The 18,831-nt window shown below is 38.7% G+C and overlaps 1 protein-coding gene across 24 annotated transcripts in view; it reads left to right on the top strand.

Moving 5' to 3' along the window:
* The window catches only part of KCNMA1 (potassium calcium-activated channel subfamily M alpha 1), a 505,717-nt gene extending 498,608 nt beyond the window's left edge, over window positions 1–7,109 (top strand). For 11 of the 24 annotated variants that reach the window (XM_055802251.1, XM_055802256.1, XM_055802243.1 and 8 more), the window contains one exon: window positions 342–7,109. In XM_055802251.1, the coding sequence (XP_055658226.1) occupies window positions 342–496 (155 nt within the window). In that variant the 3' untranslated portion in view covers window positions 497–7,109. The remainder of the gene's footprint in view (window positions 1–341) is intronic. The other 13 variants (XM_055802235.1, XM_055802224.1, XM_005243550.4 and 10 more) reach the window with 4 other exon arrangements.
* Window positions 7,110–18,831: the final 11,722 nt, after the last annotated feature.

Genomic DNA, 18,831 nt, shown 5'->3' with positions numbered 1-18,831 from the left:
AAAAAAAAGAAAAAAGAAAGAGCTTTCTTGCATTCAACAAGCAAACTAGCATATTGACAGTTTTCTTTAGCTGCTACTATCAAATCTGCAAACATGTCATCCTCCTCTCATGAAAAGTACTTTCAGAGGTATTAATCTAATGCACTGTACTGCTAGTAATTAGTCAAAGTCACCTTCTATTGATTGCCTTTTCTGTACAAACTTTACTGACTGCTCCCCCCTGCCTTTTTTCTTTCTTTCTTTTTTTTTTTTTTTTTTAATATTTATGTGTATATGTGCTTCACTAATTAAAACTCTCATTTTCCCCTCCTTATTCTGTCTCTACCCGTTTTGCTCCTTAGCAGAAAAGAAATGGTTTACAGATGAGCCGGATAATGCCTATCCCAGAAACATTCAAATCAAGCCCATGAGCACTCACATGGCCAATCAGATCAATCAATATAAATCGACAAGCAGCTTGATACCACCAATCAGAGAAGTTGAAGATGAATGTTGACTCCTTCGAGGCCAGAACTATTTTTTTAAAGCCTGACAAACTTCATGAATGGTGATGTGACATTTATTCCTCTTACATGCTGAACCACTGATGGAGAAGTTAAGAGGGGCAAGCTTAATGGGAAAAATAAAGTAGACAGATCTTTGTTTGTCTGCCTTTAATATTGCTTCCACGTATTTTGGAAACTGTTTCATTTATAAATGAACATAATCAAAACTAGTCATGTATAGCCTCTAGCATTTTAAATTATTTTTATTTATTAGAAAAAAAATATATTTTTCTTTTTTTTCATTGTCAAGTATTTTCCCTTAAAAAAAAAACCTGCTAATGTGGCCAGACTCCTAAGAATTTGAAAAAAAAAACAAAACAAAACAAACCTCAGTCTTTGGCTTAAAGGAGAATGATGGTCACAGTTATAAGGACATGTAATTAAGGGAGACAAATGATATATTATAAAAAAAGAAAAAAAAAAGGTCCAACTTGTATTTTAGTAAATCAAAAAAAAAGAAGAAAAAAAAAAAAGAACCGTTCACCAAAATGTTTCTTTACTGGAGGATGTGTATTTTGTTCAGCATTGACACCAGCTCTTAATAAACTGAACTTATTTATTTTCAAAGTTGAAAGTCATATTTTTGTACCTGTAACATTCTTCTGACATATTATTTGTTTTATTACCATATACAGATCATCTTAATTGCCAGTTATGTTAAGGTCCAATACCCCCCACAGACACTGTGTCCTGCCCCCCGACTGTGCCCATTTGCACACACATACACACACACACACACAGAGCAGCCCAGCATCCTCGATGATAACTTTCTGTGATGCTAACAGAGTGATGGCCACGACCCTAAACCAAGGACCGTGTAGGGCAGGTGCTCACAGGCAGCACTTGCTCTAAATGGCAAATTTGGCAATTCCACTCCGTTTCCCATTAGCCATCAGCAGCTGCTAATTGCAGGAAGGCAAGTTTGGCAAGGCTTCTTCTTTTGCCAGGTGCTTTGAGCCAGAGTGCATAAATAGTGCATGAAATCAGAAGTTAGAAACCTTCTCACCTACTGTGTTTTTTTGGGTCCTTACTGCCAAAGTGCTGATGGACATGCATCAGTCTCATTCAGTTGGTTCAGATGCTTCCTGCTGTGTCTAGAGGTTTAGCTCCAGACCCTGGCACTTGGGTGCTCGCTCGTACCTTGGGAAAAGTCACACTGCCTCTCCTTTTGGAGAGCTCAGCTCAGGCTGAAAACTGATTTAGCCTCAGCTTTATAATCTCACAACATCCTGGTCTCAATTAATTCCTGCACCAAACAACTTTATGTTTTAGCAGTTGTTTGTTTGTTTGTTTGTTTTCTTCAATTTAGTTTCAATTTGCTGGGACACCACACATAAAAGTACAGTACTAACCAAATTGAACTAAAAGTAATGAATGTATTTATTATGATAATTTACAAAAGGCCTTGGACAGGTGCCTTTTGTGTCAGCAGATTCACAAAGTTGCCAACAAGCTTTATAGCCATCTGACAAAAATGTGATGTTTTCTATCTGTGCTGCAGTAGCTATCCACCCAAGCATTTGATGTTCTAAATGATTTAGTAACTCTCTCTATCTCAAATTAGCAACATCAGACACAATTGCGTGAACAGAAAGAAAGAAAAAATAAAGGCTATGCTAATAAAGATTAAAACAAAAAATATAGGACCCAGTCATCGAAAAGGCAGATTTTCATTGTGCAACTTTAGGCTTTGTAATTTTGCAGAATTGTTGAACACCACAATAAAATATACAGTGGTACTTTTATCATTAGAGAAATATCAGTGAATCAAACAAATACAAAGCAGATGAATTTATTGTGAAAACAATGATTTCCACTATATAATCCAACATTTAAGCTAAACTATCTCAGCTTTAATGTTTGTCCACTGGCTGCAGTACAAATATAACCATACTAACACCTACTAGGCTTTATTCTGGAGTGACTTCTTGGACTGTGAATACTTTGTTGTTACATTTTGTAGAATAGCTAGTTAAAGACAATAACAAGAATTGTTACTACAGTATCTGTAAAATTGGATTGTTTAAATTATCTCACTCTCCTACAAAGTAACAAAACAATTTAAGCAGGTTTTCATTATTATTTAGACCGTGTTTAACCCATTTCACAGTCCTCAAACCAGAAGATGATTCCGGTGAGCTCTTCTGGTCTATGCTGCTTCAGCTAGTGACACGTTACACAGTTTCTGCATTTGGGTCACGTTAAGCCTTTACTTTGAAGTCAGTCTCCTTTTTCATTTATGAACTTCATTCATGTTACAACCAGAGTGAAAAATGCTGGTCCTGAGTACAGGAGAAGTTTTTAAATTTGTGTTCAACTTCACCAGGTACATGTGATTTTTTTTAATTATTTTTATTTTAAAAAATTTTCTTAGAAGAGTGGCGTTTACTGTAGGGGCATAGACCATCATATCATATACAGTGCCACTCCTGGGTGTCCTTCCTTCAGAAGTGAGCATTCACTGGATAAAACATACTAATGAAGCAAATGCAACACCTCTACATAGCTAAGGTTTGTGTGTGTGTCTGTCCAGTCTGTCACGTCCAAAAATATCACGCTGCCAACTGTATGTAAATAAAGGACAAGATCTGAATTATACTTACGCTTTCTCCCAGCCCAGATAGTTCCCTGTGTAATGACAGCTAGAACAACACCTACAGAGAGCCAGCGAGACACAGAGAAACAGGTATAGGTATGGTATTGCATTCCCCATTTATAGAAAAGCTAAGAGCAATCAATAGTATTTTCTTACTCTTTTTGATGATCAAAGCCAGAGGACTGACTTCTGGCAGTTAGAGGGAGGCTCATGTAGAAAACCTGTTGGAGACATTCCCAATTAAAGACTATAATGAGGCCAGCACCAATATGAATTTATAGCAAGGCAAGTGGCTGGGAAAGTGGCTTAAGTGACAGCTGACACACCACATGATGACTAATGTAGAAATAACTTTTCAATCTTTATTAATAATTCTTTCTTTTCCCTAAAAGTCAACAAATGGGAATTTTTTAAAAAAAGGGATTTCAGTTTTTTCATTAGTTGCATGTACAATTATTACAGGCTAAAGAATTATTTTTTTTTATTATTGGCAACTGATGTATTGGATAGAGAATGTGTGTGTGTGTATGTTGTCATATATGCATGTCCACACATACATGTATGGGTGGATATGTAAATGCATATGTATGGGGGTGTATATGTATTTGGTACAGCATCATTGCAAGGTGGTGGTCTTTATTTTTTGGCTGGGTGGGGTGAAGAATAAAACAAAGGAAAAGAAAAATCTGTGACTTACAGGCTGGCACATGGAGGAATTTTGTATCTGCTGTTTCCTCCTGGTTTGACCAAAAAGCAGCTGTTCCTGTTGGTTATAGCAGCGCTGACAGGGCTCCGCAGAACCCTCCCTGCTGCAGCAGGTGCGTGCACCTTCCCCCCCAGCACCCACACACATGTACTCCCCCATTGCCAGAAAGCCCCTTGTCTCTGTCTCGTGGCTATTATTGTAATTTGTCCCCTGAAGACCATGAGCACTAAGGTGAAAGAATAAAACTGCTGTCTGATGGGGTGTCATTTGGGTGGCAAGTGCCAAGCACAGTAAAAGTTAAAGCATAAAGACAAAAAGCTATTTGGAGTTTAAATGCAGTTTTTAAGGCCTCAATGTAACTTACTGTTGTTTGTACATTGACAAGTATACAATACTATTTATTAATAAGAAAAATAGAAAGAAGATGCAAACTTCCTTATATTTTCATAAAAACTTTCTAAAACTGTAACAGCTCTTCTTTCAAATCAGCATTGATGGCCAAACTGTAAGAAATACATGTGGTGGAAGGTGAAAACCCCTTGATTTGGGAAATGATGCAGTGCTACAGGTTCACGGACATCATTGATATTCCACCTGTAACACAAAGGGACCCTGCAAGCCTTACCAGCCCCAAATCCAGGATCGTGGGGACAGAGCAAGCAAGGGGTGAGAGGGACACAACACATCCAGGTCCTGAAACACACGTAACCATGTGGCTATTTCCAGTTCATCTTTGGTGGGCAAACCAGTGCTGCTTATACAAGGTGAAGCCCATGAGCTTCAGGATAATGAGGATCCTGTGTAGCCTTATTAAGCCACACAGATGTCTTGAAAAAGTTATTGTGTCTTCAGCAGCTTACAGGCAAGTATAGTAGAGGCGCTGATGGAAAGCCAGGTTTAGCTATACTAAAGATTTTTTTCTCCCCTATTTTTTTAATTTTAAAGTAAAAAGCCACCCAATGACTCAGGCAGCAGGGATGTGAAAAGATGTAATTGGCCTCAGCCAAAAGCACAAGAGGGGAAAAGCAGTTTGCATGTAATGTACAAGAGACATAGAAAAGTATTATCTGTAGCTTTCTATTACATGTTGTTGGGTGGTGGTGAGTGAGGTGGTTATTGTTGGGGCTTTTTTCAGCCAGTGTAAAAATCTACATTTCTTAACTCTTCACAGAGTAAGAGAAGAAGGAAAAAGTGTAATAACATGTTCTCATTCAGAGAGGACTGGTTTTGTTGCTTATTTTTTCTATGTGTGTGTGCAAACTACATTTAACAACTACTGCAATAATTGGATGCATAAAATAATGTATGACACACACAAAAAAGGCAATAATTTACAAATGGATAATTATGCATGTTTTCACTGCTTGGTCACTCACCAGCGAATCCATAAACATGTAGGCAACTGCCCTGTTCTAGCTGAATCACGTGGGCTCAAAGTTAAACACAGAGCAGGTGCTTAAATGGTTTGATCGAGAAGTAGATTTGTAAGGGCTTCTGGATCCCTTTATATTGGAAATGAACACATATTGAGGTCAGGGGGTGTGTGAGCATGTGTGGTATTTTGTTTTTACAGCTGTTATCTTTGAGAATTTCTTTAGCACCAAAAGCACTGTGTGTCTCACCTTTCATTTCTAGTTTTAAATGTGCTTAAACAAAATAATCCAGTGTGTGAAAGGCGATGAACAGGGCAAAGTGAAAACAGAAATCCTTTCCCCGTGTTACAGTGGATTGGCCTGGGAACATTTGTCAAAGTCAATGGCAGATACATAGAAAAAATCAGGGGAAAGGACAGTTCTTTATAGTCCTTTTCCTCTCCCCGTCATCTGAACCACCAATATCCCCAACATATGAACAAGCACTGTTTTTCTTTTTTCTGTTAATTCTTAATTCTAAGGGTGTTTGAACAATATCAGGCTTAGGGAATATAGATTATTTAAAGTTCATTATATATGCACACAAATTTCCTAATATTCAGTTAGCAGGCATACTATTTGCAGTACTTTTATACCGAGCGATACTCCTAGGTGGAGGCACTGCCACCATCTGAAATAATGCAAGGAAGGGAGTAGCTGTTTGTCTGTGGCCACTGCCTAGTGTGGTACGCAGGCGTATAGTATTGACAATTCTGCCCTCAGCATTTATCAGAGCTATATTTATATAAGTAATGCATCCATTCTGCACAGATATTTTCTGCTATAGAACATGCAGCCACATTGAAACTGTAGAGTCTATAAGGTGCAGTAGTCTATATAACCAAGTAAATTCCACTGAAGTTAATAGCTAGGACTGCTGGTCTAATGTACCTGTTTTATATAATGGTGTACTACTGTTAACTGCCAAAATTAGAAGGAGTAGGGGAAAGGAAGAAAATATAAAATATTTTTTATCACTTTGGGTTTAATTTATAACAATATCTAACTTGAGAAGCTAAACACAGTAATGCTGCATCTAATTAAAACCTTAGTGAGGTTGCAAGAAAGCTTCTTACTGCTTCAGTGAATGCATTTTAGATCTTTATAACTTTAAAAAAAGACCAAAAAAAAAAAACAACAAAAAACCCCAAACCCCAAAACACAACACAGCATACAAGCAGTTGAATACATGTAATAGAAAATGTAGATTTTTCAGAAACCAAAAATTTGGCATATGAGCACTTTGTTGACTGGACAATAACTAATAGGAACCACGTGGAAACGTCAGCAGAAGTTATCTCAAGTTTACCTTAAGTAGCGGTTAAAAAATTCTTCTTCGGCCATGGCGCAACTTGGGACACACACGGTTAGCCAATGCAAGTAATCTAACCTTTGTCAAAAAGAAAAGAAAAAAAAAAAAAGAAAAAAAAAGTTGATATAATACTTATGTTTGCATTTCTGTAGAGTTCAGGGCTGATGGTTTTTCCTTCTTTCAGAAAAAACACACACATGCAAACACATATATACAATATATTTTGATGGCTACACATGTCTATTTAGTTATAATTTGAGAGTGGGATGTGGCGAGGGTACACTGAGAACCAGCTTTCATCTTAACTTAAAAGTTCATCAAGAAAAAGGAGTATGACTTCATCATTTTACTTTTTACCATTATGGGTTGGTGAGAGAGAACAAATGCTGGTGCTCAGAAATGATCTACCTGACTTTGTCATATGTAATATCCAGTGATAAATATATTGTCCTGTAAAAAGGGTTTGTACATAACTTGTACATGGTTTCATTTTGTATTTTTCTCAGATTAAAATTTATGTATTTGTGTTCTAAAAGAAGGAGAGATTGCTGTGTTTTCTTTTTTTCTCTTCAAGACAGGCTGTGGCCCATAAGGTCATGCAACATGTATCACCAAGCCATGAATGCTTTCTGCACAAAACCAAAGCTATTAATACTTTGAACTAAAACTAACCCAGCTGCCTTTCTGTCTGGCTCACTCTCCAGAATCAACCCCTGCCTAATAATCAATACCAGCTGCCGTGAAGGATGCTGTGCATTCTGCAAGTGAATAATTCTGCAGTAACCATAAAGGCCACTCTAATACCATCATGTACTCAAATACAATTATAATCTGGTAAAATCATAGAATGGTTTGGGTTGGAAGGGACCTTAGACCATCTAGCTCCAATTGCTTCCACTAGCCCAGGTTGCTCAAAGTCACATCTAACCTGCCTAATTCAGCTACTTTACATAGTTGAACAGAGCACCTCATGGTACCTTTAGCTCAGATATGTCAGGTTATGAGGGACTGATAATTTTTTTTAGCAGTCCAAAGGTTTTTCTGATCTCTTGTGCTGAGAACTTTTAAAAGTTTTTTTGCAAGATTTAAACTATGCTGCTTCTGTTGCAGTGCAGGAACTAGGTATAATACTACATGCAACTGCAGGGTTTCAAGTTGAAGAAAAACTTAGCTTCTTTTCAGAGCCTGTAAAATTGCATGCATGTGGCTGGCATTCTGCTATTGAAAATAAATAACCTTGTCATTAAAGTTGACATCATTAATCTTCTGTGTAGCAGCATCACCACAGTGATTTATAATGAACCACAGTACGATAAACTTTGTTTAATTCTGAATTATAGAGAAGCAAGAAGAGCAAAGCACTGCAGACAACTCAAGCATCTAAAAAACCACAAAAGTACAAATAGTTAGTTGGTCCTAAATTGGTGTTAAATAACATAAAGAACCTGCTATAAAATGGCTACACTGTTGTTTTTTAAGCAAACTGAGTATTTTGGCAGGGCAGTAGCTTGGGGGAAATCAATGCACAACAGTATTTATGCAGGACCATGGAGAACTGGTAACAAACTGGCTCAGCACCAATGTCAGTGAAGCAAACTGGTCCAGCCCTCACCGAATACACCTGTCAAAACCATCCGTAGATACTCTCAGCGGAAAGGGATTTTATGCACCATAAAACCGGTGACGTCTGTCTAGACCAGTTCAGTGAAAGGATTACTCTATATTAATAAATCTGCACAGAGATGTATACTAGGTCTAGTTTAGATGTTACTCCTTGACTTCAGCCCTTCATGGTGTCAGGCACTAACTAGTAAGCTTGACTTATAATTACTGAAGGAGAGCGATAACAAGGAAGTGATGGACAGCCATATGTCACCACGAGCAGGTGCCCATTTTAAGATGGAAAGATAATTCGTCATCACCGGTTCAGTGAGGTGTCTGCTCCCTGCACAAGGAGCCATATTACAAAAGAGGTATTTATCCATAATAGTCATCCATTAATATAGGTGTGTGAATTTGGACATGTATTTTTATAGCTAGGCATATATGTCACTACCTGCTAATTTTTTTAGTGTCTCGGCTGCTAGATGGCACAGCTTGCTGTCAAAAACACTTAAATCAAACTTGGCATACAATAACTAAGGTAAAAAACTGTTTTGTGTAGCTACTGCCCTGTTACCAATACAAAGGCTAGATTGAGCGGCAGCCTATGCAGGTCCCCCAAAATTATATAGTAGTTCTGGTCAGCAAGTGGTTGCCGTGAATGAACAGGCTGATCACACCTTTTCTGGATTACAAGGCAGTCCTGCTATGCTTTCACAATACTTTAATTAAGAAGCAATTGCCTTTTTGCTGTATATGATGATAAATACAAATTTTGCTCTTTTTATAAATGGCAAATACATTGTTCAAGCTAGGGAGATGATTGCATTAGCATAGCTTTGTGCATTGAAGGAGTGCCACGGAGGGGCAGGGAAACTGTGAAACAAACCTTTGCCTTACAGCCCACAGGCAAGGTGAAAAAGATGAAATATTTGTCATAATCTTCTATAGCAACACACAAAAAAAACCCCACACCCAAAAAATGAGCCTCTTCCCCATCCTCACTTACTCACCACAATCCCATCCTCTGCCGCACCAGCAGCCCCTAGGAAAAAAAAAATAATAATGCTATTTTAAGAAAGCCTGTAAAACGTCTCTCACTTAAAAGGTAGAGGAACTTCAGGCCTATTTCTAAGTATTATGAGAAAGGCAATCAAAGATCTTGTCAAGTGAACCCTTAACCAATTAACAATTATTGTGCATTACAGCCATCATCTTTGTAAGCCTACAAGTTTTGCCAGCCATAGTGAAATAGTACTCGGTTTATGTCAGAGGTAGGGATGAAAATTTTGTGACATGATGCACTACTTTCAAAAAGTTACAAACTTTGGTTTTTTTATTTCTTAAACCATCGAAGAACTCTGCTTCCTTCCTAGATCTTAAACTTTAAAAGCAAAACAATGAGGGCTAATGGGATTGTCTTTCTCTTTCCCTGAACAATCTTTAGGCATAGCTAACATCTAAAAAAGAAAAACGCAAATCTTGTCACCAGACTGCGGTCGTACAGTATCTCTAAACATGACAATTGAACAGGTGTGGGAAGTGTTACGTGCCAGGTTTATGGCCTTACCCTCCACTTCAGTCATGCATGGCCATGCAGCTGCAGGGGGTGGCTGGTGGCACTTGGGGCCATCACAGCACTGCTTGCTAAACAGCGCTCAACAGCGCACATCACAGTGCAGTTATGCCAGGCAGCCTGTAGGTTATACATTAAGCGTACAACATAAATAGGAAAGTCAATTCACTTTCCCCGTTCCCTGAAGAGAAGCAGAATGGACTGACACATAGGACTTTAAATAAATATATAAATAAATAAATGCACAAAGGACAAAAAAGCGTCTGAAGATAAGAAGATAAATGTGTGTATATACACTCCAGTAGCCAAAATTCAGCTTTCTGAGAATTTTGTAGGTTTGTAGATTTATTTTCTTTTGTTTGGTGGTGTTGAAGCTGCAAAAGCTGGTAATGGGCTCTATCACTGATACATGCAACTCTTTTAGAGGAAAAGCTATGTGTCACATGGGTTGGTAGCACAGACGTAAACCCTCTGCTTCTCATCAATATCATCTCGTGTGGCTTAGTGATGGCTATGTACTTCATAACTTCTTTGAAAAAAATAATAAATTAATTTAATTCTGCAGCCTTGAGCTCTTCAGGGAACATCAGACATCACTAAAAATTTCTTTAAATACCAAGAATACAAGAAATGTATCAATAATAATGTAAAATATATTACTGGGCAGTGTAGCAGGTGATAGGTAGCCCTCCACCTGCACTGTAGACTGCAGAATAGCTCCTAGGGTCACCTAGAGCTAACGCATGAAGTCATGACGTTAAGCCTTGTCACAAGGACACATTTGATCACTATTCCTCTGTAATACATTATAGACCTCACAGCACTGAGCTTTCTGTAGCAAAACATTTTGGTAGAGGGCAGGAACCTCTACTCTGCTTTTTTGTAAACATGACCAGAAGGTGGTTTAGACATTTAGGCATTCTGGAGTACAGTTTTGGTGGTGGTTTGGGTTGGGGTTTTTTTGGGGGGAGACATATATGTGTGTCTACAGATACATAAATAAACATAAAAGAAATACCTGTATCTTTCAACTAAATGGCTGTTTGCCACCCTCGTAACTTGACTGAAGAATCTGTTCCCTTTGGCAAAGTAACTGGGGCAGAGGAAGGGTGCAGTGAGGGAACCTCAGTTTAACAGCGCAACTCTCTTGGCTACGTACCTGCGAGCACCTCAGCAGTGACATGCACTGTGACATACAGCTATGATGTAACGGAGAGCCAGGCTAGCAAGTCCCACACTTAGAAGAGAAGGCAGAAGCAGGAGATCCTATTCCAAACCAGAATATGAAGCCACTCTATGACCTGAGCAAGTTAAAAAAAAAAAAAAAAAGAGAGATGAGGAGGAAGCTGGAAGTAATGTAACTTGCTATTAAAATGGAAGATATTTCAGCTGCTCCTGCCACCTTATTCTTTTGTAGATGTATATAAGAGCTGTGATAGAACTTGCAAAAGGTATCTGAATAGCCTCAGAAAGCTTGACATGTTATTGCCTCAAAAGCTGTGTGCCAGACAGTCAAAGGACAGAAATAAATCCTGTTACTCATATTCAGTGGGACCTCTGTTGCCCTAGAGTGCAAAAGATAATTTACTCCTGGAGAGAAAGAAAAACCCACACTGCCCCAGAATGGTCTAAACAAGCTGGGATGTGAGACACACACTTACCTACCTGTATACATCTTGCTCAGGGCATAGGCCGGGTGGAAGAAGGGAGGTTTTGAGTCCAAATCAACAGCACAGTTCCTTGTCTAGAGCCCTTTGCTGGGCCAACTTGCTACTCAGCTGGCTGTTTGCTGACGCCTTTGTGTATAGCCACATCTGGAGAGCCTGGAGAAAGGCTGCATGGCTGGCATTTGCAGCTTCTTAGCCTGGATTTGCTACCAGACAGAATTTATCATGTAATTGCATCCTAAGGAGATAACTGAATTACACTTGTGAGTGAAACCAAGGGAGAAAAATCTTTACAGCATATCCATTCATGGTATTTGATAAAACTATGCAGGTTTTAAGCCTGGCTCTTCCCGCATCATCATCTTCAAGAATGGTGACTGACAAAGGATGGAAAACTGTTACTATCCCCCACCAAGGGACCAAAAAGAGAAAATACAGAAAGTATTCATACTTAGAGAATCAGTATTCAGACTTCCTTTGTTTTCTGTAGTGGTTCTATGTGCTCTTTACTCTTTTGTGCAGTGAGTGAGTGCACTGTGCCTGGCTGTTTCATAAGCTGGCATGAAGACAGCCTTCCAAACAGGCATGATGTAACAAATACACTCTGGCTGTGAAAGAAAACGAGGAAAGAAGAGCAGGGGCAAACAAATAAACAATATTCAAACATAACAGAACAGGAAATAACATAAGCAGATTTCATTGGCAAAGTTTCTGTGCCGTCTTCGTTAAGTCAGAAAAAACTTCATACATCTATGAGGACTTGAAGTATGTAGTGTTTCTGCAGCTAAGCTACGTCCCAAGCATGATTTCTGGCTATACATACTTGACTGACCTCTTTAAAAAACACTCCCCTTCCGATCCCCCCAGGTCCCAGGCCTGAAAACACATATATATTATTATAAGTTATTTTCAGAACATCCATTAAGCAAAAATTTTCATCTGCCTCTGGGTGCAGTTTGCCTGTTCTTACTTTCTCATTTATTTCCAACAACTAGACACTAGCGTCCAGTAACCAGACACTTTCAGTCTCTGTCAAAAAGATCTTAGAGTCAGTGGGAGAGTGAGTTCAAAGTGTCCCAGTGGATGTGTTGGAGAGAGATGAACACTCAGAGCACTTTTTGTTATGACTTTATTCAGGTTTCTACTTTCTTTTCCTGCTGGAAGAAGAAACTCATGTTTCCAACATCTTTGTATTCTTAGACTCTCCACAGAGGTTTGCAAATCAAACCACAGTGAAGACTTGTAAAATAATCTATTGTATCTGAAATTTCTGATTGTTGAGAAACTGTAAACATACCTTTTTTTTTTCTCCAGTGCACTCATTCAACTGTTATCCAGCAACGTTTCTAGTTAGACATCAGATACAATACAATATGTATTTTGAAATGCATTTATCTCAAGAGACAGTGCAAAACAAATCAGTAAATGTTGGTTTTGGTTTTATCATGTATCAAACACTCGACATGTAGGGTGTGTAATCCATATGTTCAGGCTGAATTAGGTAGCCCTCCACCCCAGGCCCACAGCTTAAATGCAAAGTTTTTTAAAAGTCAATACCATAGTGGTTTAATGTTTGGAATTGATGGAAACAGGACAGGTTCTTTTACTTCAAAGAAAACTGGTGATTCAAGTTGAAGCCGAGGAAAGCTGTGATTTGCACACACATAAGATATTCCCACTGAGTAAGGGATTGTTTCAAAGACAACTTTTCCTTATGATAGACTTTCTGGAGTGTGCTGCAAAATACATTTCCGATCCCCGACCCTGCACATGATCAGCCATCTCTGTTCTGTCTGTTCATAATATGCAAACTTCATTGCTGCTTCTGCAATATTCTAGTCAGACAATGCAAACTCCTATCCTTTCATCACCCTGTATGTGGACATAACCGCAATGGAGAAATAATAAAAATGTGCAAGACAGTGGAATTTAGGGAAACCCAGAAAGTCATCAGGTTAGTCTATCATATAGTCTCCTGCATTGATGAACTGCTTCTTGAGAAACAGCATTTTAGAGAATCAAATCTAACCAAATTTCAAAAACTCATGGGCTGAGTGGGAAACCTGGAAGGAGAAGAAAAAGAGGTACTTAAATGTGTAGACAATTATATCTGACAGTGGAGCTGGAGAGGTTTCATATCAGGGCATCTGATGCTGGGTAGAGGTTTGGGTAGCTCAGTTGTTTGCATGGATGGCAAGTGTGAAAAAGAAACCCTTTTAAATTCACTGGTTGCTTCAGCATTCATCTCTCCCTGCATTCTTGGATCAGTTTCTGTAAGGATACATTACTTCATCACTTTAGGTTCGACAGATGCTTTCTCGTACTTGGACTCCATCCAAAAAATTCGCAGGGAAGATCATCACACTAAGCAATGAAACTCCTTACAGCCATTTGATTCAATTGTTGTAGCTGGACTTTCAAGAAATAGTTCTAGCAACGTGTGCTTGAATGGCTGCAGGGTGTTTTGTAGGGAAATCAGCTGTCTGGGCTTTGTAATGCTCCTTTGACATCTCAAATCTCACTGAAAAACATTGCTCTGCCCAGGATGAAACCACCTGCTTGCTGGGTGCAGGAGAAGCTCTACGTAAAGAATTATTGTTCTTTCTAGTTTACATTCTTTGTCCAAGGCTATTGTCAGCCTCACACCCTTTGCTTGCAGCTAACAAATCAAAACAGCCCCTATAAACAATGTGAAAATCTAAACCTGTTATAAACTATGCTTCTCATCCACCTCTGTAAGAAATAACCAAGATATGCCTGGAGATCCCTTTCAGAATGAAAAGGGTCGGGGTATGGCATGCCTAACTACAACATGCTTTTCTAATGCAAATAGTACCAAGTACTAGCAGCAGAACATGTTTAGTTTTACCTCTTATAACATGTAGCTCAGTTGTGTGTGGTAGTTTTAACGCTTGTATTATATTGTACTACCACTAGGATATATCTGGAGAGTACTGGTCAGAGAAGCCCTCTACAAAACAGCATCTTTTCCACCTCAGCTGGCGCAGGATAAGAGTTCTGACAGAAATAGATGTAAACTTTACTCCTTTTGCCCCTTTCAACCATTGTGTCGTGCTACACAGTGACAACCAGAGAGCTTATACGTGGTCTGGGCTTCGATACAACTGCCCTGGCCCCCTCCAAAACAAACAACTAAAGTGCTTACAGTCACAGTAATAGCTGTATCTGCAGTATGATTTGCATAGTGATTAGGGAGAACATTTTTTACCTAGAGAGTCACTTGTAGTCAAGTCCGTGCTCTTGGAGGCTGCAGGATCAGCTCATCATCCTCCAGCAGTTCCCTCATTAATACACCTCTGACCTAGAGGCCTGTTCCTAGTAGGACTGAGAATCTCCAGCCAATTAAATCACCTGTCCCTTGGCTATAAATGCTGTGAAGACATAATTATAAGGATTAAACTGAGACCATCAATTTAGAGCAAAAATAATACTGTCTTTGTAAGATTTGAAGTTTTAAATCCTTCAGACTGAGTAGCACAATCCTGGTAAAGCTTATGTTGTTGGACAGTGTCCTGTTGCTGTGTCCAAGCCTCACGGAGGATGCTCCAAAGCAGTGGTTGCTTTCCATGGACTCTACCATTGTTTCATTTCATAATACGCTTAGCATAAAGCACATGGACCATGCTCATCCCAGAAAAACAGCAGGTTTTAACACAAATGGTATTTTGAAGACAATTATCAGTATTGATTGTCTATGAAAGGAGCCTAACGTAACTGGATTTGAGACACTGGAGTTTAGGTGGAATGAATCTATGCCACATACTCTGTGACCCCTTCATGGAAGACCAGTTCTGATGTACTGTGATGAAAGACCTTTTCGTGGGGTGGATGGCTTGAGGCCACCTTCCTTTACAGCTCACCTATTCAGGGAAATGTAATAACTGAAGCACAGAACACAAGCTTGTGTTTTCACAAAGTTGTTCTTCAGCTTAGAAATAGGAAGAACCTTTAAAACCTATGATGCCTCTATACCTTCCATCCCTCTGCTCCTCAAAACTTGTGCTTGCGATTTGCCCAGAATGCTTTAATGTGAGAAGGAACTCCTAACATACGTATGGTTCATCCTCTAATGTAATTGTTCTCTTGCTATCTCTTCACTGGTTTTTGTTGGTTTTGGGTTTGGTTTTTTTTTTTTTTTTTTTCTAGTCAGATGAAGACACCGAATGATAAATTATGGCCTTTTATCTTGTCCTCACCCTACATGCTTACAAATGTATCATAGAATCACAGAACAGTTTGGGTCGGAAAGGATCTTAAAGATGATCTAGTTCCAATCCCTGTGCCCTGGGTAGGAACACCTTCCACTAGATGATGAAAATACAAATCTGTATTCCACGTTTAACTTAAAACTAATCTGAAATTTAATTATCTGCAATCTGCTGCTATTTATTTGGAGAAGTTAGATTTCACATGCTGTGCAGATTAAAGAAAAACTTCTAAAACCCCACTTCATGAAACCAACACAGAAATAAACATTATTTGAGACAGTTAAGGAAGAGAAGGGGGAGGCATATGAAGAACATCCTTAGGAAAGGGTGTACTGAGGAAAGTCATATGGAGAAGAGAAAGCCAATGGCCAAACATTAAAACAGAAAAGCCAAAGTGCTATCTCAGAAAAGAAAACCAACTGAAAACACAAGGAAAGGGGGAAACAATGCAGAAGAGTTCAGGATTGGTGCAGAACAATCAGGCCAAAACTAATGAGCTTTTTGTCAGGCTCTAAAATCGACAGATCTACCATGTGCTTCAGCGAACTGTGGTTTCTTTCCATAGCAAGGCGGATGACTTTTTATCAGATGTGTCACTTGGTGAAATAATTGCCAGCAATAATGGCGCAATAGCAGCATACTCAGAGCACAATTTATCCATGTCTATTCTATCTTTCAACTTCAAAGCTTCTACTGCCTCACAGATCACATCAAAATGACACCTCTGTCGTTAATGACAGTGGTCTAATGCAATACAGAGAAGTCAAATCACTTCTCCAGATAGGCACAATGCTCTCATATAGAAACTAGGCATGTGCACGGGTCCTGACATTCATATTCAGATTTGTATTTGTGGGGAGGAGGGTGGGTTTGACATACAGATTTATTCACATTTGAAACAGCCTGATTTTATAAAGCACAAAATTCACTAGAATTGGAAAGGAGGGGGGACAAGAGTAGCATACAGGGACTTAACTAATGCAAAGTGAATGCCTGGATGAAGGAAATTTCTGTTTGCACAGCCTACAGCATGGGTTAGCCAGTGTCAGAGGTCAGAAATGTGAGTTGTCTTTAAAGAAACAAACAAACAATAAATAAATGAGTCAAAGATAAACGCACCTTAAAATGCACACACTGTCCTTGTAGGCAAATCCACATATTTTCTGAATTGAGTAGCAAACCAAGCTGCTGTGAAGCCCCTCCTGGTGGTGATTAGTCACGTAAAGAAGAAAGCCAGCAAACTGCAGTTCTTAAAAAGGAAGAATTTTCTGTTTATATTCCAGTGCTGTTTGGAAATTACTATAGAACGATAAATCTCTAAGTATGAAAAATATTTCTTTTGCTTTCATAGTATATACAAACACACATGCAACCAACATAGCGGCAGGAACACCATTTGTTTAGGTTTCATTAAGATGTGTAGTTAAAAGCCTTATTAAAAGGGTCCATTTCTCATTCAGTGATTAAATTTATTGCTTAAGGGTTAAGTAATGCTTCAGAGGAAAAATGAGGCTTAGGAATGTTGTCATATTTTACCAGCTTTTCCAATGGAAACATTTCCTGTAATGACTACTTGGGTGGAGGGTGGATACTTCAGCATAGCACAGGTTTTTGCAGTGTTTCATATAATAAATAGACAATCAAACACAATAACCAGCTCTCTCACACACACAAATCTCACACAGAAAAAAACCCAACAAACCAAAAAAAAAAGCTTCCTTGGGGAAAAAGAAAGGCCAATTATTTTTAACAGTTGGGTTTGTTTTTTTCCAATTATCATTGCTATTCCAGAACTATGATAAAGAAGACTTAGTTAAAAAGATAAATAAAGAAAAGGAAAGACATTGAAAAGAAAAAAAGTTTTAAGAAGCCATTTTTCAGTTTAAGTGTTTGGATGGTGAAAAGGAAAGGTTCTTCCACTGCCATTAGTGCTGTACTGCCATTTGAATAGTGTATATAATGTAAATTATTGACTGTGTTGGTGCCCTCTGTTTTGTGTGCCAATGGTCTTGCAACTTATTGATTGTAGGCATATTTGAGCAGCCTAACTTGAAAATCAGTACTGTGAATCAGATTTTCCTCCTAGGCCGTGATTATGGGCTAGGGGACTGCAATGTGTCCATGAAACTGGGCCACGCAGTGGAGAATTTCACTGAGGTGCAAAGAGGCTGTGTAAATTTTAATACAGTGCACTACAAACTGCAGCGATTATCCAGATTTGATGCTTTGATAGAGTTTTTTTCCAATTATTTGTCTTAAAGTTGTCATGGGTAGAAGACAGCGGAATGATTGGCACTCACCTAGTGACACAATTTAGTTCTTTGTTAACCTTTTCTCCACTTTCTAGACCAGCTGTCAGCCGTAGTACCGAGGCAGCACCAAGATATATTAAGGGCTATTTTTGTTGTTGTTTAATACTCTTAGTCAACTTACTCAACTTATTTGTGCAATAATTTTAATGAAGTCCTCAGTTTTCATTCTGCCTGTGCTTAATTTACACCTGTTGTGTTAATTCATGTCTATGACCACAGGTCCTTTCGTCCCTCTCCCGGAAGTCCAATTTCACCCATGTTACCGTATAAAAGTTGGAATCAGCTCTTTTTTTCTCTTTCTATGCATAGACCCCCCTCTGTCTGAAATAGCTCCTACTTATGCTCTGAAAGGTGGGTGGAGCAGATTTTTCCAAAGTTGTCATGACCATTACTGTGTTATCAGTCACTAAGAATTTTTTGTGGTAATTGTTTTTTTCTTAAAATGACCTACAATTATAATATAAAGAGACTGTCTTGGCTTTCCTTTTGATTTTTTACTTTCTTTATTTCATTTTTTTTGCCTGAGTTGGCTTGCCTTCTATCCTGATTTTTTCATACCTGTTTCATCTTTTTTCATACCTGTTTCATCAGGAATAAGTACCAAAGCAGGCGTTGTAACAGAAGCCTTTTCTGGGCATTTCCACAGGGTGGTAAGGAGGTTTTTTCCTCACCCAGAATGAAGTATTACCATACAAGTCCTTCTTTATTTCCAGTACTTCTCATCATATTGCTGAAAACTAATTGAAAGATTTCCCTACAGACCTGCTGGGAAACACCACTGAACTGCGCCGTCTCCAAGGAAATAAAAAATTCCTTGGAATTCTCCATACGTACTTGCCCTCCTGTGCCTTTTGTCCTAGCTAACTGTCACTGA

Source organism: Falco peregrinus, chromosome 1, assembly GCF_023634155.1.
Source record: "Falco peregrinus isolate bFalPer1 chromosome 1, bFalPer1.pri, whole genome shotgun sequence".
NCBI classification, from domain to species: Eukaryota; Metazoa; Chordata; class Aves; order Falconiformes; family Falconidae; genus Falco; species Falco peregrinus.
This window is presented reverse-complemented; position numbering and strand designations above follow the sequence as displayed.